Here is a 21,821-nt window from a genome sequence, read left to right as displayed (position 1 = left end):
TTGTTTTCAAGTGTATGTGTGGATAAAGAATTGTAAGAGTATCAGTGTTTGAGTAGAATACATATAAAATGGATGAATCTAATCAATCTACTCAAATCCTACTACTTTAAAGCCTTAATGTACTCTTAAAAAAAGTCTTTATTCCATATTCTTGGAAAAACTACGGTAAAACAGAAAGCATGCTGTGGCTGTTTAAAATAACTGTGCTTTATTTTGCCATTTAATAAAAAAATTGTACACTGTCTAAATTATGCTTTAATATTGAATAAATTCAGTTGAATGAATTAGTAAATTAAGTTTGGACAGGCTGAAACACAAATTAATGCTACATGCTAAATATGATAGCATATGAGCGTTTTTTTATTTTAAGGGGATGTTGTGATATCACTTTTTGCACAATTCAAGACAGAACAAAACACTGGTAATTAAAACCTTTAATAATTTTAAACAGGTCCTTTGTGAACTCTGGATCTTCTGAAGTCTACCATTGCTGGTCAAGATGCACCAACAAGAACTCATATACCTCTACTAAGATGGCCTGGCTGAACCTGTTACAAAAGATTGTCAAAATATGGTTTATTATTTCAACAAGTACAACATAGGTATATGCAGTAACAGATACAGTTAGGCCCAGTAGTATTGGGAGTATTGGGAGTTTTTATGATTCTGCCTTTATATGGCACCACGTTGTGTTTGTTTTGGCTAAACCATGAATAGCACAGAAGAACACCGCTTAGGTTCCCATCATGAAGACCATTCATCCAAATCACCCTGCTCAGGTTTCATGATCATTGCACACAAGAGAGCTGAAGTCACTTACGAGTACTATAAAGTCTACTGGCGGTGCCCAGGATGTCAGCCAAGTCTACAAGAAGTCCAGGTACTTGTGCATAAGCACAGGTAACAGTCAGAAGCAATTTTAAGTTATAAAACAAGTGGCACTCAGTCAGGAGCCCATGAGTGTCCAACTCCAGAATAGAGGAGAGGTGCTGTGTGTGGAGCCCTGCTGTATCTATTTGGTATCGATCCACTTCTGCACCAGCTGTAGCTCCTTCACAAAACAGGTTACGTTTCATGTCCTTAGAGCTAGTCTTTGACGGCAGGGATCAGTAGACCTAGATGCCTGGGCCTTGAAGGTTAAGGCCACCAGATACTCACCAATGACTTCAGGATGCTGCCACATGAGGTGAACACCATACTACAATGGTATGGCTCCATAAAAAGATTTACCTATATTTCTTTGGCACAATATTGTTTTTTTAGATAACAGTAGTGGCTTTTTTGTTACTTAGGGCTCCATTCTGCTCCTGTTGCTGGAATGGAATAAAATCATGTTGAAATAGCCTACTGCAGAACATATGAATGAATTTACGCACATTTATAGCACAGGCATATAATCTTATTTTAAAAAAACAAACCATTTTCACATGACAACAACATTTTCTTGTTGACTAAAGAAAATAAAGATAATTTTGACATGACTTTCTGTCTTCTGATTGTGTAGATGACCCTGCTCATCTGCATTATGGTTTTGTAGGAGAGAGGGTGAGTGAAGCTTTGTATTTTTTTGTGTTCTCTTGATTTGTGTATCCTCTTAATTTGACTAATGGTTGATCATGTGGTTTTGATTGGTTAAGACTGAAACATGTTTCTGGATCTGTTTAGATGCTGCATGAACAGGAAGCTGACAGGAGAATCTAATAAAGAGGAAGTCTTCACACATACAACTTAGAACACAGGAAATTACAATCCCAGGAGGAATGGTAAATAAAATATCTTTGTTTCTTATTCAATGGTTTTGTCAGTGAGTCCTGTGTTCTTTATATTGTAATTCGTGGATGTGATGACTTTGATGTCCGGGGGAAAAGAACACAAGTGAACAGTAACATCTGGTGAGTAATAGTCAAATGTGTTTTATGTGAAGAAAACTCTCAAAATTTCCACCAAATTCTATTTTTTTGATTTTGTATTCAGTTTGTGTTGGTTTAAGGTGCACATAAGTAAATGTTCGCCAATAAAGTAAGAAATAAAAATAATTGGAATATACAAGATGTAAAATATTTTTGCACTGAGGTGCTAATGAAATCAGTCACAGTGACCTCTCCTTTGACTACTGGGGAAAAGGAACAACAGTGACCGTAACATCAGGTAAAAGAAGCCTTTTTTCTCATCATATTTAACAATACACTGTTTAAAATGACATATTTAGACCTCAGTGTCGTTAAGGTGCTAGTTTTTGTAAGTTGAATGTCATGATATATTACACTGTGACGTTGCTTTTGACTACTGGGGATAAGGAGCCACAGTCGCTGTCACCTCAGGTATGTAATTGTATTATTTTTGACTAGACAAAGAAATTTCTAATTACATCACTAACATATTTGTTATCAAAATAATGATATCACAACCACTGGTCAGTGGCAGCCAAGCCACCAAGAGTACTTTGTACTCAAAAAGTATTCAAAACTCTCACACGTTTTTGTGTGAAGAGTGAATTGACTGTCTTAACTGTGACTACTGGGCTTTCGACTACTGGGGAAAAGGCACTATGGTCACAGTGTCATCAGGTAAGTTTTGTACCATTTATAATTCTGTAGGATATGTTTCAGATGATAGATGTATTTCTTTCTATTTTATACTGCAGCCTCTCAGCATGTCAAGACTCACTGCAAAAGTTGCTTTAAAGATTTATCCTATCATGTCTTACGGGTTAAGATATAGATATTCTGTATAGGATACACTATGAGTTTACAGTAAATGGATTTTGTGACATAGTGGAATTTATCAAGTGTTAAGGTAGACCTTGGTGCCCGTCATTAGTAGAAGTAGCCTTTTTGTAATTTTTGTACACAACTCAGTATAGTCAGCACTGTATTTTTGACTACTGGGGAAAGGGTACAACGGTAACTATGTTGTCAGGTAATTTTTTTTATTTATTTAATCTCATATATAACTGTGAATATTAAAATATTTAACTAAACAATACATTTTAGTAAGAATATGCCAACAACTCAGTTATCTGCGGGTGTTTATTGACTTTGCACTTTCCTTTTTTCTATTTCTAAAAAAGTCTAGTAATTATTATACCCTGTAATGTAAATTGTATGTTTTAAGGAATTATTTATTTATATATTAAATAATTTACAAACAAATGCATATTATTCAGTGAGAAAAATCATAATGCAGTTAGCAACTTCTAATAAAATAAAATGAAAATGGTCCATTCATGGATGCCACCCAAAATGTCCACATTCAACATTTTTAAAGGTTATGCCATTAATTAGAATAGTTTGATATGGTTGTAATTTTGTGTGTGAATTATTGTGTTTAATTTATGTTGTTTTTCCCCTTTTTTAGCCACTTCAACTGGACCAACTGTGTTTCCCATGATATCATGTAATCCTGGAACTGGAGACAAGGTCACTCTTGGCTGTCTTGCCACCGGCTTCACACCCTCTTCACTGACCTTCATATGGAAGAAGAATGGGGCGGCCTTGACAGAGTTCATTCAATATCCTTCAGTAGCCAGTAGCCAGGATACCAGCGTCTATTTGGGAGTCAGTAAAATCCAAGTGAGCCGAAAGGACTGGGATGCCATGCAACCTTTCCAGTGTGTTGCGGAACATAATGCAGGAAACAGAGACGTTACCTTGGAAAAAAGTAAGATCTATTTTATATCCTATATACCGTAAACTCCTTTTAGTTTTAGATTTAGCTGATTTGAATTTTAGCAGATTCATATGGCACAAGCAATAAGGTATTTTATTTTTATTAAAAATATATAATTATTTGATATATTTATATTTTAAAACTAAGCAATAGTTTTAGGATTTTTAAAATTTTAATCATTAACTACAGAACATTACAATTTACGAGTAAATTAGATAAGTACAGTATTAAATAAACATATTATTATTATAAATTATAGCCATTTTGGTGAACAGCAAGTTGTCTACAAAGATTTGACAAAGACATTTATTAGTTGGCTTTGTGAATGTTTTAAATGTTCAGAATTCCTGGACTGCTTATGTTGATCTTCAAAGTAAGCAATGTCTGGTTTAGCTGCCTCATAAATAAATATACTCCAATCTGTTATTTGAAATAATACAATGTCAACATGTAAGACAACATAAACATCCTGCAGAAAAAATCTGCAAATATATTAATTAATAACTTTTGTGCGTACCTCCCTGTTAAACTGATTGTTTCTTTCAGAATGGATTAAGCCAAAAGTGACAGTTCACATCCTTCCAGAAGAAGATATTAACAACATTAACACAACTGAGGTCACTCTGGTGTGTCTGGTCTTCAGTCCTGTGGAGCCGAATTATGACATTTCCTGGTCAGAAGAAAATAATCCTGGCACCTATGTTAATGGCATTAACTTCCCCCAACAGAAGACAAAAACTGGCTACATAGTTACAAGTGTTTATACAACCACCAAGGAAAAGTGGAACAAAAGCGACCCCGAAATAATGTTCTACTGCAATGTCTGGCCTGCTGGCAACAAAAAGTTAAAGGAAATACGTGGAGTGTCTAATGCCCAGGGTAATTCAATTGAATGTGACAAATAATAGTCTGAGCTTTGAATGTGGTGTTTTGTAAATGTTTGTATATGTCATTATGTCTGTTTGTATATCTGCCATGGAACCATGGCTACTCTGTGATGTCATCAGTCTCTGTGATTGCAAATCAGTCAATATGTCAGTGCAGTTGCATTCGTTCTCATATTGTTCTTATGTTTTGATCTGTCATTGTCACGTTGTCTAAAAGCTTCAAAAATGTGCTCAGTGTTTGAAATAAATGTTGCATGGACACGCTGTTGTTATATGTTCCTGAAAGACTTCAGTATTTTAAAACTCATATATGAAATTCAACACAATCAACTTCTTTGAATGAGTCCTTCACAGTATAGTCACATGCAGTACTGAATGTCCACATATGGCATTGATCAAAAAGTAAATAATGTCTTTTTCCAGCTTGTTAGCACCATTTAAAAGATCCAAGTGTTATCTCAATAAAAACACACACAGGTATGTACCCATACAACTCATCTAACCATCTACACCCTCCTCTTCTTAGGTAATACCACAAAGTCTAATACGACTTGTCCCGGCTTGTCTCTGAGCTGCACAGAGGAGAACGGTGAAGAGGATGAGTACAGCAGTCTGTGGTTCACAACCTCCTCTATGATAATTCTCTTCATATCCTCTATCTTCTATAACATGATATTTAGCCTGGCAAAGGTAAACATGTAGGTTTTCTCTGCTTTTAGAGTTTACAAGAAATAGTCAAATAAGACTTAAGCTGCATAATCCAACAGCTGTGAAATAAAGCTTGTTTGTCTAACAGTCATTCTATTAATTAATTCTGGGTGTGCAGCGTTGTGGTCACAGACAATAATGTGTTGTAGAAATAAGACTAAATTGCTTCAAAATATAATTGAGTGTTGCTAATATGCTGTAAGTGTTTATGATAGATGTAATAGTTAAAAACATATTCTTATTGTTGTCAAGTGAATATAATACAATAATGAAATATTCCATTTATTTTCAGATGAAAAGACAGAGATGAATCCAGAGCAAAGATTACTTCATTTGATTTCTTTTTTATTTTCTTCGTACTTTTAAAAACATGTATAATATGGTCATAATATAAAATATTATGATAACGACAATATTAAATGGTGATTATGTCACTGAAAATAAGTTTCTCTGTTATTAATTATTTTTTTCTGTATTAGATAATGCTGTTACATTATAATTAAGTTTTTCATCACCCTTCATAATCATCTTGAGTTTCATTAAAGTGTGTGAGGATAACAATATTTCAGTGATATGTAAATTGTACTGCAGATAAAACATATGAACTTTATTGTATATTGTTCTTTAGTTATTTCTATTTTTGAATAAATAAATGTTTGCTGTTAAAGGTTGGTTATTTTGTTGATCATATTTGATTTTATACATTTACCAAAGTCAAATACAATTTTAAAAATTTAAAGGTGTATAAAAATGAATAACAGTGTGCTTGTAATAAACATAAAAAGCTTTTATTTTTTTGTTTTCCATTGAGTCACAACACAGGGATCTAAAAACATGAAGAGAAAACCACAAGTCAACGTACCGTAAACGTCTGTTATCAGTTAAGCTAAGGTGGTTTTCAGTTTCTAAACATATCATCTTTAGAGAGTCACCTCCCCCTCTGTCTCTGCACCACTGGGACCCCACCTGTGGCAGTGAAACTTCATAGAAACCCACCGAAACTACAAATCAATCTCCTTGCAACAAGAGACACATCTGTTGTTGCATTTATTTCCATATCAGAATGTATCCAAGCATGTATTCAGTGGTCAAATTGTTAAAAAGCAGTAGTTAAATACTGTATAATGAAACTTTTACAGAATCCCCATATTATACATTTCCTAGAAGTAATCACTTTTGTTTTATCTTCCTAATTAGTCATTCACTAGTCATATATTCTACTTTATTGTTAAATGCTCGCCCTCTTTTGCTGCTCAAATTTGCCATTTTGACTATAATTAATTTGATGTTAATTTTCTTGTTTGGGTCTTTATGAATATTTCTTTGATTAACATATTGGATATGATTAGAAAACATAAGTCCTTCAGCACCCTTTCTTTTCTCATTTATAAATTTTAAATAACTTGAATTCAAAGGTTAACATAAAAAAGAAAGCATGTATTGCCAAACCACAGAGTGGTCCTTTTAGATAGGATAGTTTCTGGTGGTCCTCTGTGGCCTGTTGGCAGCACAGTCCAGCTTGCTCCAGCCTCATAATGAAAGAGAATTGCTGCTAGGCCCTTTTTACTGCAGCTGTGGTGTGTGCAAGAACACACATTAAGCTGTCATCCTACCCTACCTCATTTAGATCTACATGGTCAGGCGCATGCAGAGTAGATTGTTTTCTTCGTTATTGTTCGTGAGTCCCAGGATAATTGTCTGCAAATGTGAATATGAAACTGTTGTCTGTTGAGGACGTGTAACCATGCATGAACACTGAGAACGGTTTCGAACTTAGACAGCAGCCTTGGGGGCTTTCCGTACTTGAGCTTGGTTGACAGCACAGTCAAACAATTAAAATAAAGAAAGAGCAAGCATGCATAGGTGTTTAGAGAGTACATTGTCAAGGGCAAAGTGGAGAGCAAGAGTTTTTAGCACCAGCTTCTCTAGGTACATGTGTGCATATATATACAACCATCTATGTGAGGGAAATGTTGAATATATGTGGGGATTCTAGCTACCTGCACAGAACTGGAGCACTGCTGGTGAAATGCTTTCTAGTTCAACTGCCTTATGAGGGATCCACCTGCTGAAAACCTGAGTTTGGGCTACCTGGAGAGTAATCATCATATGCTTGATGCAAAGTGATTTCAGCAGGGTTAAATGACTGTATGACTGTCCTTTCTTTCATCACTGGATCTGAAATCACCAGGTGTGAAATTGGCTTTGCACAGCTTAAACTGCTAATGGCTGATACAACATGATTCCTCTTAACTGAATGAATGAATAAATGTATTCTGTTGTATTTGTTAGTTAGTTTTGTATACAACTGAACTGGTGCTGCCATTTAATAATTTATAAAGATGATTTAATCTCTTTATTTGATGACGTTCTATTGTGTCTTCTTTAATATCAAGCTACCGCATCATCTATTCATCTTTAGGTTTTCTGTGTCAGCTTGTTGATGTGCTGGCACAGAAAACTGAGTGAAGACTACCCTCTAGTGGTAGAGACTTTGTAAAGATTAAATTATAAATATTAAGAATTGATTATACAATTGTATATACAGTAATATGGTATTGTTTTATTTGTTTTGTTTTATTATTTTTGATATTATTACATAAAAGTTTTAATGATAATAATTCTAAATTATTAATATTATTAATATTACAAAGCTAAAATAAATCTGTCTGTACCACCACAAATAATAAACCACAATTCATCCATTAAATCATTATTTTTAATAGTCCCCTTGTCATGACAAGGATGCTTTCTGCGTGAATAGAAACTTAGAGGTGTAGACCTCTCACTTAATTTGATTTAATGATATTAGTTAATTTGCTTTTATGTTGATGTGAAGCACTTGGAATCACCACTGTGTAAGAAAAGTGCTTTATACTGTGAACAATAATAATAATAATAACTGGTTTGACTTGACTTGACAAACTGAAACACTGGCTTGTGCTGCCATCTTCAGGATTTTTATGTTCACTGTCCTCACTCTGCAAAATGTCACATTTCATAATACATTACTAGCATGGTCTGATTCCACATCAAAGCCAGCTGTGGTCACAAATGCAAAACACCTCAACCTTTAATCCATAAGCAGATATCACTGATTTGGTTTATGTCGTTATGTATGTTAGAAACAGCCAAATGCATACTTTTCCACAGACCTTTGCTATTTTGCAGTAATATTTAGATATTCATTTATATAGTGGAAACTAAATACAAAATTATATGTTATACATTAATACATAATTATAAATTTTTAATTAATATTTTATGGGTTTTCTGTTTCTCTCCTTTAACTTTGGTAAGTGATTGTCGGAAATGGAGAAAAAAATAGTGTGTGCTTAATGTTTTTTTGTATATTTAAGATTAACAGCTGTATTATGAATTGTACAGACGCATACATTAGTCACGGTGGCACAAGTTTTTGTATTGTGATGAATCACAGTGTACTGGGCTGGCCACAGCAATTTACACTGTAACAAAAACCTCTCCACAGAGACAAAGGACTTTCTACTGCAACTTTAAGGTGTATATAATTTAATTATCTTATTGAATAGCATTCATTTTTCAGAAAAAAAAAATATGTATTTATCTAAAATAAAGTGCTTTAAGAACTTTGTGTTGAATCTGAAAATCTTAGGATGATATGCCTGAAATTTTTACATTGTTACAAAAAGATTTTTAAAGTGTAAATAGAAGGTATGTGAAAACATTCAGCACCACATAAGCTTGCAAAGTCTGTTGATCTAGTTTGACCACTAGTGTGTAGGCAAGAGTTTTTGTGTGGGGATATAGCATAGTGCACTATAACAACCACAGCGATACATCATATGACAAAAACCTACTTCCACTATGAATGAAATGTTGTTTATAGTGCAATAAAACTGTTATGTCAAGACATCTTGAACTTAACACATACAGTCCCCTTAACACACAGAAAAAGCTAAATGCTTATATTTACAAGGTAATTAGGATATGTGGCACAATGACAATGAAAACAGACCATTAGACTCCATTGGTTTTACCCAAAATGTAAATAAACCCACTCACTGTTTTAATCACACCCTTGATCTTATTCTGACATACGGTGTGGAAGTTTATCAGTTAATAGTTTTTCCCCAAAACCCTCTTTTATCTGACCATTTCTTAATTACATTTGAATTTACACTACCAAACTTTACTAAACCTACAGATAAGATTCACTACAGCAGATGTTTATGTGAAAATGCTGTTGACAAATTTAAGGAACTGATTCCATCTTTTATTTCACAGCCATGTACCAACACAGAGGAAGGCAGTTATTTCAATGTTACTCCAGCACAAGTGGACTAACTTGTTAATAGTACTGGTGCTTCACTTGGAACAATACTTGATACTGTTGCTCCTCTGAAAAAGAAGCTAGTGAGTCAGAGGAAGTTAGCTCCATGGTACAATTCACAAATCCGTAGCTTAAAGCAGAAAGCACGTAAGTTGGAAAGGAGGTGGCGTTCCACCAATTTAGATGAATATTGCCTAGCCTGGAAAGATAGTTTAATAATATATAAAAAGGCCTGCGTAAAGCTCGAACTTCATATTACTCCTCATTAATAGAGGCAAATAAGAACAACCCCAGATTTCTTTTCAGCACTGTAGCCAGGTTGACAAAGAGTCATAGCTCTGTTGAGCCTAGTATTCCCTCAACTCTCAGCAGCAATGACTTCATGAATTTCTTTACAAATAAAATCATAACTATTAGAGAAAAAATTGATCAGATCCTCCCTGCATACAGCATGGATTGTACAACAACTCTAGATCCACGCTCGTACTTAGGCTGCTTCCTCCCCGTAGATCATTCTGAGTTAATTTCAGTAATTAATTCCTCTAAACCATCAACATGTCTCTTAGATCCCATCCCGACTAGACTCCTCAAGGATGTCTTACCAGTGATTAGTACTTCCATATTAGATCAGATCAATCTATCTTTACAAATAGGCTACGTACCACAGGCTTTTAAGGTTGCTGTAGTCAAGCCCCTGCTCAAAAAGCCTACTCTGGACTCAGGGGTCTTAGCGAATTATAGACTAATATCCAATCTGCCCTTTATCTCTAAAATCCTTGAAAAGATAGTTTCTAAGCAATTGTACGACCACCTGCGTAGCAATAACTTGTATGAAGATTTCCAGTCAGGATTTAGAGTACATCATAGTACAGAAACAGCACTGGTAAAGGTTACTAATGATCTTCTACTGGCATCAGACAATGGACTACTCTCTATACTCGTCATGTTAGATCTTAGTGCTGCATTCGACACTATATTCAATTCAATTCAATTCAATTCAATTTTATTTGTATAGCGCCAATTTACAACAGAAGTTATCTCAAGGCACTTTACAGTGTAAGGTTTAAGACCTTACAGAAAATATTTATACAAAAAATTATAGAGAAAACAGGCAGACACCCTCTCTACATTTAACACCCTCTCTACATTTAAGACTAGACTTAAAACTTTCCTTTTTTATAAAGCTTATAGTTAGAGATGGATCGGGTGACTCTGAACCATCTCTTAGTTATGCTGATATAGCTTAGTCTGCTGGGGGAACTCTACTGACAAACTGAGCTCCTCTCTCCTTTCTCCTATATTAATGCAAATGCCACCATTGCATGTCATTAACTTTGTGTCTTCTCTCTCCTGTGGTTGTGTTTCCTCCTCTCTGTCTCCCTCTCTCTGTACTTTTCTGCAGGTATCCTCGGCCTGGAGCTGTACATCTCCAGAATCCAGTTGACCTGCCCAATGTTCTTGCTGCTTGTTGTTGTCTTATTGCCTGTTGTTCTTTTCTCTCTTCTCTTTCCACTCACCCCAACCGGTCGAGGCAGATGGCTGCCCACTATGAGTCTGGTTCTGCTGGAGGTTTCTTCCTCTAAAGGGAGTTTATCCTCTCCACTGTTGCCTAAAGCTTGCTCAAATGGGATTGTTGGGTTTTCTCTATAATTTTTTGTATAAATATTTTCTGTAAGGTCTTAAACCTTACACTGTAAAGTGCCTTGAGATAACTTCTGTTGTAAATTGGCACTATACAAATAAAACTGAACTGAATTGAATTTAATTGATGCTGCTATCAGCTGGATCAGACAAGCAGAGGGAAAAGGACTGTAGTGGGTTGCCTTTATTTCTGCTCCAAGTGGAAGCAACAAATATTATTCCACATCTGTCAAGAATCGTTTCACCATTTCCAGAGACAAAAACATGGATCAGGTCTATCTGCATATGTCTGGCTTGACGAATGACGACTCTGCTGTTTATTATTGTGCTTGAGCGTCTCAGCGAAACAGGAAGCTACAGAGCTGAACAGAAACTCGGATGTCACGTTCACTTTTAGAAAATGCTTTCTTGTTGCACATATACAGAGGCCAATTTGGACTTATCTTGCATATTTTTTCTTTGGGTGCGACAGTTTCCTAGCTAAAAAGCTTTGAAGTCATTTATGTCAATACATTTATATAAACTTAATTAAAGTGAGTAGTATGACAAAAATAGTATGTTGCAACCTGGTGGACCCGTTTGGAGCAGACCTTAAAAAGACGTCCTTGTCACAGGTTCTTGTTAAGTGGATATAAAGGTAGAGTGACCTCTGTAGACACAGACACACACAAACAGCAGTCATATCCAAGTGAAGGCAGTAACAATTGACTCTAAAAACTCTCAGTTTGTGCCGTAGCACCCCCCCACCTCTACCCCCCACACACACTTTTTATTTATATATTTAATTTACTTTCTCTGCACATTGTAACTTGTTAAACAGTTAATAAGTAATCAGTCTAGATTCAGACATTAGTCCATAGTGATATAAACCACATTCAGATCTGTACAGATATCCAGAAAAACTTGTTCCAAATGTGAACATTAATACATTATTCTTGCTTTGTTGAAAATGTTTGTATTATTGATGGTTTACTGTCTCCAGAGACAACAGCAAGGAGCAGGTCTATCTGCAGATAAACAGTCTGTTTATTTCTGTGCTCGAGAGCCACAGAGACTGAAGTTGGTTTTGCAGCTGTTCAACAAACCTGCAGTAGTTATATGACTGTATTACTATACATCCTATGACTCTAAAAAAATTAAATAAAATAATAATACATTCCAATTCACGCATTGTTTAAATGTTAATTTTATAACTGAATATTTTGTCAAAGAATGTACAAACAAATACTTTAAAAAGCTTGAACATTTTTGTTGAACATTGTACAGAAAACATAAACGTAACAGTTCGAATATTTACAGTGAATGAGTTCTAAGCTCTGCTTCAGTAAAATAAATGACATATTGGGAAACTTGTCTGCTTGATTCTCACTGCTGAGGCAAAACTACCTGATTTGACTACAGATGGATTAAAATGTGGTTTAAGATATTTATTATTTTAGCTTGAAAAGAGTTTTAAATGTTTTACATATTTTCATTCTGACCTTTCAGAATTTGAATTATCCAACAATATGCAAATTAATGTTGTTAATAAGGAAGTAAAGTGTGAGTCTGTGTGTGAGTGAGAGGACAGAAGAGCAGACATCAGTTCAGCTTCAACATCAACATGTTCTCTGTAGCTCTGTTACTGCTGCTGACAGCTGGATCCTGTGAGGAACATTCAGTGAATTCACATTAATAAACACATTAGAAACAGTGAAAAGTCAGATGAATGAATTAATGTTGATTTCTGTTTCCACAGGTGTGTACAGTATTGATCACATCCAGCCAGAATCACTGGTTGTGCAGCCTGGACAGTCTTTAGCCATCACTTGTCAGGTCTCTGGTGATTCTAGGTCTACCTATGCAATAGGTTGGATCAGACAGCGTGAAGGAAAAGCACTGGATTGGATTTTAATTATCTGGGCTGATGATAAGTTAGCTCACAATAATTCTACGAAGAACAAGTTCAGCTGCAGCAGAGACACTTCTACTGGAGCAGTGACTCTAACAGGACAGAATCTGCAGCCTGAGGACACAGCTGTTTATTACTGTGCACGTTAACCACAGTGAAACAAACCACTGGTAGATCTGCACAAATACCCACACACACTTTACAGATGTTTACTGAGAAGTACATCTGCTTTCTGTGTTTCCTCTAAAACTGAACAGAGAAGTGTATGTGTGACGGATGGAGTAACGTGGCCTGCATGCTTTGTATCGGATCCAGTGGAGTCAGTGCCGGTTCTTAGCTGGTGCATATTTGATCATAGTTTTGTTTGTAGTTTTGTGTTCACAATGTTGTTGTCAGAGCTAGAGCACAGTATACTGTGATGTGTCTTGTGCTGGTGTCAGTGGCACAATGGAGTGGACTGGATTGAGGGAGAATGTAGTTACAGAGAGAGTCCAGCAGAGGAAGCGTTGAGCGGCTGAGGTCATCGGGTCGCGTCGCTTCTCCTCCTTCACTCAATACACACATGAGCTGAGGAGAAGTTGTCGTGTGTCGCTCTCATCAATATCTCCCTTTTCAGGTATAAGTTCTCCCTACTGACTGTTCATAGTAATATAAGTATGTGTTATCCGAAGATGTATGTGTGTACATGGGATATTTTTGGTGTTTTGCATTCGTGTATTTTGAAGTAAAGAAGCGAATTACGGGATGCTAGCGATATTAGCAACGGTATGCTAACCTCGCCGTAAAGCCGTCATTTTAGTATCCGCTGGGCGAGCACTGTGTTATATGTAAATGTTGTAGTTCAGCTGTTGAAATACTGTATTACTGAGTGAATACTTGGTTATTGTTGTATGTATTAGCCACATAAGTCATGTATTGTTCAGGAATATGGTCAGTTGCTGTATAATTTGTGGATTTCTGTATGTTTATTATATAATGTTAAGTTGATGCTTCACTCAATACACACATGAGCTGAGGAGAAGTTGTCGTGTGTCGCTCTCATCAATATCTCCCTTTTCAGGGCTTTTACATTTGGAGGCACCGCTGGGATGAGAGAAGTGAGGCAGGTACCCTGCAATAGAAGGAACTCCCACATCGATCATCCCATAAAATTAACCCAGGTGGTAGGAAACACAACCGCAGTGAAAGTCTAGCCAAGGAAAGTGTGTATCCTGAGGTGAATAGTGTTCACCAGGGAGCAGCAAAAGTCCACGGTAACTGACAAAACCCTTCTTTCCACGAATTTGGTTGTGGCTCTCCTGCCAAGATGGATCCAGAAATTGAGAACTTGCAGTTTGAGATTAAGGGAGCTCTTTTCCAATTAACCGCAGACCAGCTGATGCAGATAAGTGACTTTCTTGAAATTTCAGGAACAAGTAGAGCAAGGATAGCTGGTAAAACTTGTAATGCCCTTGTCTCATATATTATCAGACATGTTGAACGAGAAGAACTGAGTGAACTTGAGGATGAGGGCATGTCAGAACTGTTGAGCCTAATGGACATGATAAAAACCTTGCAAGATCCTAACAAAACTAATATGCAAGAAAACACAAAAAACAGGGATGAGCAGGAGAAATTGAAGAGTGAATTAGAGCAGCTGAAATTTATGGTGCAACAGAAAGAAATGGAAATGCACAAACTCACTAACAGAGAGTATATGACCAGCAATCAAACCGTCCCAGTTTGCACAACCCCAGCTTCTGCTAACAGTCCGTCATGGCGGAAAGACTATAAAATCTCTGGCCAAATCGGTGAGCCTGGACAAAAGGACAGACTTACATTCTCTAGCCTGGCCCGCCAAATTGAGAATGGGTTGAGCAAAGGGTACCCTGAGTCAGAAATAGTGGATGCTGTCATCAGAGCTATTGTACCGGGACTTCAGCTGCGCAGCTATCTAGAAGGTAAAAGTGATCTGTCTCTGCCTACTCTTAGAAGGATCCTCCGTTCACATTATCAAGAACGAAGTGCAACTGAGCTATACAAACAGTTAACTACAGAGGCCCAAGGTAACAAAGAGACCCCACAGAACTTCTTAATCAGAGCCATGGATTTAAGGCAAAAAATATTGTTTGCATCACAGGAAGCAGAATCTAGCCTAAAGTATGACCCTGCATTAGTGCAGAGCATGTTCATGCACACTGTACTCACAGGCTTGCAAAATGACAACATAAAAACTGATCTCCAGCCCTACTTGCTGCAACCAGCCACCTCTGATGAGTTGCTCTTAGAGAGGCTCAATATGGCATGTGCGAATGAGAAAGAGAGGCAGGATAAAAAGAGGCAGGCTGCACCACAGCGGCACCCTGCAGTCCATGCAATTCAGTCCAGTGACTTAACTGGAGACAAGAAACTCACAAGCAAACAAACCATAACTATGCTGACCCCAGATGTGTTGTCTGACTTAAAAGAAATCAAAGCAGATATAGTACTGTTAAAGGATCTTAAGGCAGAAGTGTCACAAATTAGAGGGTCCATTCAGCAACCAGAGACTGGTCCTAAGCCTCATCCCCCGATTGGCAAGGAGATTGATAATCAGGCAGCCCACCATCAGCACTACTTTCGGCCCCAGTTCATGGCCTGGGATCAAGGACCCCCAGCTTTCCACCAGTCAGGTGGAGCTCCTCCAGGATACCAAGCTGTGGGTGGACCAAGGGTGACAGGGACTGCCCAGTTTCAGCAGAGATTTGCACCACAGAGATACCCAATGCCACGTGGAAGACCAAAATGTTTTGCATGCCAGCAGCGAGGAGAGGAATATTGCCAACATTGCTTCAGATGTGGAAGTAGCGAACACTTTCGTGCAGGTTGTAGGGGATACAGAGGATTTCCTAATGCTGAAAGAGGGAATCCTTTAAACGAGACACGGTTGCCCCCGAGGGACAGGGAGTGACCGGAATAGTCAGACTGTCCCAAAAGTGTACCAGCTGTGGAGGAACTGAAGAACGTAAGGTGTTTCAACAGTGTTCAGTGTGCAAAGCAACATGCTATTGTTCCAAGGAATGTCAGGTTAGTCATTGGCCCGAACATAAGAAGGACTGTAAACTGTTAACACAACCTAAGAAGAGAACGAAACAAACCCAGTCATGTAAGACGATGACCAACAAAAAGAGAAATATTGTGACAAAAGAACATTGCACAGTGACTGAACTTGTAGGGAAAAAATGCGTTGTCCACTGCTACTTACAAGGGAAGAAAACTCAGGTACTGTGGGATACTGGCTCTCAAGTGTCTGCAGTGGATCAGGTGTGGAAAGCTAATAACTTCCCAGACATTAAGTTGAGAGATATAGCAGAGATAGTCGACTCAGATGACCCCCTGCAGGTGGAGGCAGCTAATGGTACAGAGATGCCCTATGTGGGGTGGATAGAAGTGACTTTTAGGCTAGCTGGTGACACTAAAGAGTTTCATGTTCCTATGTTGGTAATGAGAGGCAACCAACAGCCATGTCCTATTATTGGTTTTAATGTTATTGAACGTGTTGTTATTAACTGTCAGAAGAAGCAGACGAACGATGTAGATCAAGAGAAACTGATAAAAACTGTGACAACAGCTTTTCCCAACCTTAAAAGAGGGAAGGCTAGGGCATTTATTAATGCAGTGAATGTTGAAAGAACAAGTGAGTACTTGGTAAGGACAGCCTGCCACCAGATGAACATAGCCAGCCACAGTGCTGTCCAAGTAGAATGTAGGATTCGTACCAGGCCCTTTAAAGAAGACACCACCATGATATTTGAGCCTGATAGCAACCCCCAGTGGCCAGAGGGACTTGAGTTCTGTGACACGTTGGTGCAGGTGAGAAAAAGGGCACAGCCAAACATTATTTTGAGTGTACAAAACCCCACTGACCATGACATTATGTTGACAGGAAAGGTAGTTATTGGTACAGTACAATCAGTTGCATCTGTGTACCCGCTTAGCTTAGCTGGGGAAACACACTCACCTGCTGATATCAATAGCATTCAGACCCAACACACTGAACATCAGGAGAATGGTACAGAGCCTTGGGACCCCCCGATTGATCTAAGTCACTTACATGAGAAACAGAGAAAAATAGTACGTGAGATGTTGAGGGAGGAGTCAAGCTCTTTTTCTCGGTCAGACAATGATATAGGTTGTATTGAGAACCTCCAGTTGGAAATTTCCTTAAAAGATCCAGAACCAGTAGCCCGGACTTACATGTCAGTCCCTAAGCCATTATATGAGGAAATGAAAGATTATCTGAGAGACCTGATCACGCAGGGATGGATAGAGAAATCCCACTCTTCCTATGCATCACCTGTTGTTTGTGTAAGAAAAAAATGTGGTTCTTTGCGTCTATGCATAGATTACAGAGAGCTCAACCGTAAAACTCACCCTGACAGACAACCCATTCCCAGGGTCCAGGATATCATGGATGGCCTCGGAGGAAACACCATGTTTTCACTGTTAGACCAAGGGAAGGCATACCACCAAGGATTCATGGCGAAAAACAGCAAACATCTAACAGCTTTTGTGACACCATGGGGACTGTACGAATGGGCCAGAATCCCATTTGGGCTTATGAATGCTCCAGCAGCCTTCCAACGCTGCATGGAGGAGTGTTTAGAAGGCCTCAGAGACAAAATTTGTGTCCCATATCTGGATGATACATTAGTGTTTAGCAAAACATTTGAAAGTCACGTCAATGATGTAAGAAAAGTCCTGCAAAGGTTGAGACAGTGTGGAATTAAATTAAAACCTAGCAAATGTGAATTATTCAAAAGAGAAATCCGCTACCTGGGAAGAATAGTATCAGCAGAAGGAAATAAAATGGATCCCGCTGACACAGCTGCCATAAGGGTCTTAAAAGACAAAAACCCCAAAACAATTGGTGAGTTGAGGCAGGTTCTTGGACTGTTGAGCTACTATCGCCAGTACATTAAGGACTTTTCTCGCATCGCCAGCCCTCTCTATGAGTTAACAAAAGGACCTGACCAAGGAACAATCTCACAGCCCAAGGGGAGGAAGTTGCACACTAAGGGAAATGCGAAAGTGGTGCCATCTCACACCCCAATTGAATGGACAGACTCACACCAACAAACCCTGGAACAACTGATAGACTGTCTGGTTCAACCCCCTGTCTTGGCATTCCCATATTTCTCCCAACCATTCATTCTCCACACAGACGCATCCAACAAGGGGCTTGGTGCAGTTTTGTATCAGAAACAGAATGGGAGACTGTGTGTAATTGCATATGGGTCTCGGACACTGTCAGCATCAGAAAAAAACTATCACCTTCATTCAGGTAAATTAGAATTCCTCGCTCTCAAATGGGCAATTACAGAACGATTCCGTGACTATTTGTACTATGCCCCCTTTTTCACAGTTTACAGCGACAACAACCCCTTGACTTATGTTCTTTCCACTGCTAAGTTGAATGCTACAGGAAGCAGATGGGTGGCTGAATTGGCTGATTTCAACTTTACTATTAAATACCGTCCTGGAAAAGAGAACATTGATGCCGATAGTCTGTCTAGGATGCCAGTAGAGGTAGAGAAGTTCATGAATGAGTGCACTGAGGAGATGTCTTATGATGCAGTGGGAGCGACGGCACAGGCTGTAGAGGCACAGCAAGAGTCAAATGCCATATGGTCAATGGCCATCTCTGTCCATGGTGTGCTTGATTTCACGGACACTACCATTGTCTCAATAACACCTGCACAGCTACAACAAGATCAGAAAAATGACATAGATATTGGGCCAGTGCTGCAGAGTAAATTGTCAGGAGTAAGGCCATTGCGTAAAGAACAGAAAAACTTCAGTCCTCAGAGTCTTTGTCTCATCCGTGAATGGGAAAAGCTGGAGATAGATGAGAACGGAGTCTTGTGGAGAAAGACAGCCCACAGAAAACAACTGGTGTTACCCGACCAACACAGGATCACTGTCTTAAAGGAGCTACATGAGCAGATGGGACACCAAGGTACTGACAGGACAGTATCACTGATAAGAGACCGTTTCTTTTGGCCATACATGCAGCGAGAAATTGAACAGTATGTACTGACCTGTGCTTGTCTAAAGCAGAAGAAACCAAGCCGTGAGACTAGGGCTCCTCTTACAAATATTGTCACCACACAGCCATTCGAACTTGTATCAGTGGATTTTCTCCACCTCGATAGGTGCAAAGGTGGTTATGAATATATACTAGTGATTGTAGATCATTTCACTCGCTTTGCACAGGCGTACCCTACAACATCAAAATCTGGGAAAACAGTTGCTGACAAAATATTCAATGATTATGCTATGAAATTTGGGTTCCCAGCACGCATTCATCATGATCAAGGAGGTGAATTTGAAAATCAGCTCTTTTCACAACTGAGCAAGTACTGCAACGTGGCAGGATCAAGAACAACCCCTTACCATCCACAGGGAAATGGACAAGTAGAACGTTTTAATCGGACTTTGATGCAGATGCTTAAGACCCTCACCGAGAGAGACAAGCTGAACTGGAAAGACTCTTTGAATAAGCTCACATTCGCCTATAACTGCACGCGTACAGAAGTAACAGGTTTCTCCCCATTTTACTTACTGTATGGCCGCTCACCAAGGCTACCTGTTGATTTGATGTTTAACTTACCCATTGAAGCAGGGAGCTATAGTCAGCGTAACTATGTTGAACGGTGGAAACAAGGAATGCAGGAAGCATATGCTGTTGCTCGAGAGAATTCACAAAAATCTGCCCAAAGAAACAAGAGGATTTATGATGGCAAGGTGAGGAGTTCAGTGTTGTACCCGGGAGACCGTGTGTTGGTGCGAAATATGACTCCTCGAGGAGGAACTGGAAAGCTAAGGAATCACTGGGAGGACAGCATTCACACTGTAGTCCGACAAGTAGGAGAGAATGCCCCCATCTATGAGCTGCGTCCTGAACATGGGAAGGGAAAGTCCAGAATTTTACACAGAAACCTCCTTTTACCATGTGATCACCTACCTTTGGATACTGAGGTGTGCCTGCCTACAACAAATAAAAGGAAGACAAGCCAGACCGACAAAGCCAGCGAAAGTTCCGAGGATGAGGAAGAGGATGATTATTACAGCATAGAGATGCCACATCAACCTATCGTTCCGAATCTGGAACCAGTGGTAGAGATGCCTGCAACTGCACATGATGGGATCCCACCTGACCTCAGTACACCTGTAGTGGAACCGTCCCAGGAAGAGGTGGATGATGACAACTCCTTGGATCACAGGAATGTTCAGGGAACAAACTCAACTGATACTGAAGGGGGACAAGAATCACTCCCCTCGGTAAATGTCAGCCAGGAAGAAGAGAAGAACATGAGGTATCAGCGGCCCCAGAGACTTCGTAGGCCACCGAAGACACTCAGATACGACAAAATGGGAACACCATCCTGTTATACACTGGCTGCACTTCCTCTTTATACAAGGCTTCCAGCTTGGGTATAGTCAGGACAGCCATGTTATGATCAACAATTGGATGCTAGCGATATTAGCAACGGTATGCTAACCTCGCCGTAAAGCCGTCATTTTAGTATCCGCTGGGCGAGCACTGTGTTATATGTAAATGTTGTAGTTCAGCTGTTGAAATATTGTATTACTGAGTGAATATTTGGTTATTGTTGTATGTATTAGCCACATAAGTCATGTATTGTTCAGGAATATGGTCAGTTGCTGTATAATTTGTGGATTTCTGTATGTTTATTATATGATGTTAAGTTGATGCTTCACTCAATACAAACATGAGCTGAGGAGAAGTTGTCGTGTGTCGCTCTCATCAATATCTCCCTTTTCAGGGCTTTTACATATGCAAACCATCTTTCCTTGTTTATTAACCCTTCATTAACTAACTCTCATATCATCTACAATAGATAATTAAATCAATAAAATACAGACATGTTGTTAATATACCTTCCTCTTACTGCACACTATGTTATATTGCCATTGTTACATTAATCTTCTAATGTATCCCAGCATACACTACCTGAGAGTAAGAAAAATCTCCTGAAAAGGAAAACAACTCTTGAAGCATCAAAGTGAATTATGTTGAAATAAAACATGCAGTTCCAGCTTTAAAACTCCAGAGAACAGACAAGGACTAACTGTGTTTCTAATACTGTTCACATTATGTTATATTACATGTTAATATATGAAACATCAGTGAAAGTAATGGAAGCTGTGGAAGATACTGTACGTTATAGATCTGTCTAATTGTCTTAGTATAATAATAATAATATATACTTTATTCATCCCCTTGGGGAAATTCGGTTGGACAGCTGCCAGACTGAGTCGGCGCTACTACGGGGTTTCGGTGTCTTGTCCAAGGACACCTCAGCAAGTAGCCAGGAGGAACCGGGAATTGAACCACTCACCCTGGGGAGATAGATACTGATCATTCTCTATAATTGTGTGTCATGTAAAACCAGCTCTGAAAACTTAACAGTACAGTACAGTTATTTAATAACCAAGTATTATGCAGGGCCTATCTGCAATTAAACAAACATTAACATATTTATTGAGTATGTATATTAACTTCCTTCAGATAAATATACATTTTAATTTATTAAGCTTTCAGCCACCTGAGGAGGAGTCAATGCAAATCTTACTGTCTTCCATCTGCATTTATCTCACTGCAAACTGAGGACAAACCAAACCACCACCACACAACTAATTCCCACTATGACTTTAACTACATGTATAA

General features: G+C 38.4%; 1 protein-coding gene and 1 gene segment (V, D, J or C); both read left to right on the top strand.

The window, feature by feature from the left end:
- LOC113149229 overlaps positions 1 to 21,821 on the top strand; it is a 251,219-nt gene that overhangs the window by 170,188 nt on the left and 59,210 nt on the right. The gene's annotated exons all lie outside the window — the stretch shown is intronic.
- Positions 2,492 to 4,662, top strand: LOC113149470. The segment is given in 3 exon segments: positions 2,492 to 2,567; positions 3,358 to 3,660; positions 4,216 to 4,662. Coding segments are annotated over 3 exon segments (681 nt in total).

Source organism: Anabas testudineus, chromosome 8 (genome assembly GCF_900324465.2).
Source record: "Anabas testudineus chromosome 8, fAnaTes1.2, whole genome shotgun sequence".
NCBI lineage: Eukaryota > Metazoa > Chordata > Actinopteri > Anabantiformes > Anabantidae > Anabas > Anabas testudineus.
Note: the sequence above shows the minus strand (reverse complement) of the source record. Positions and strands in the feature narration are given on the sequence as shown.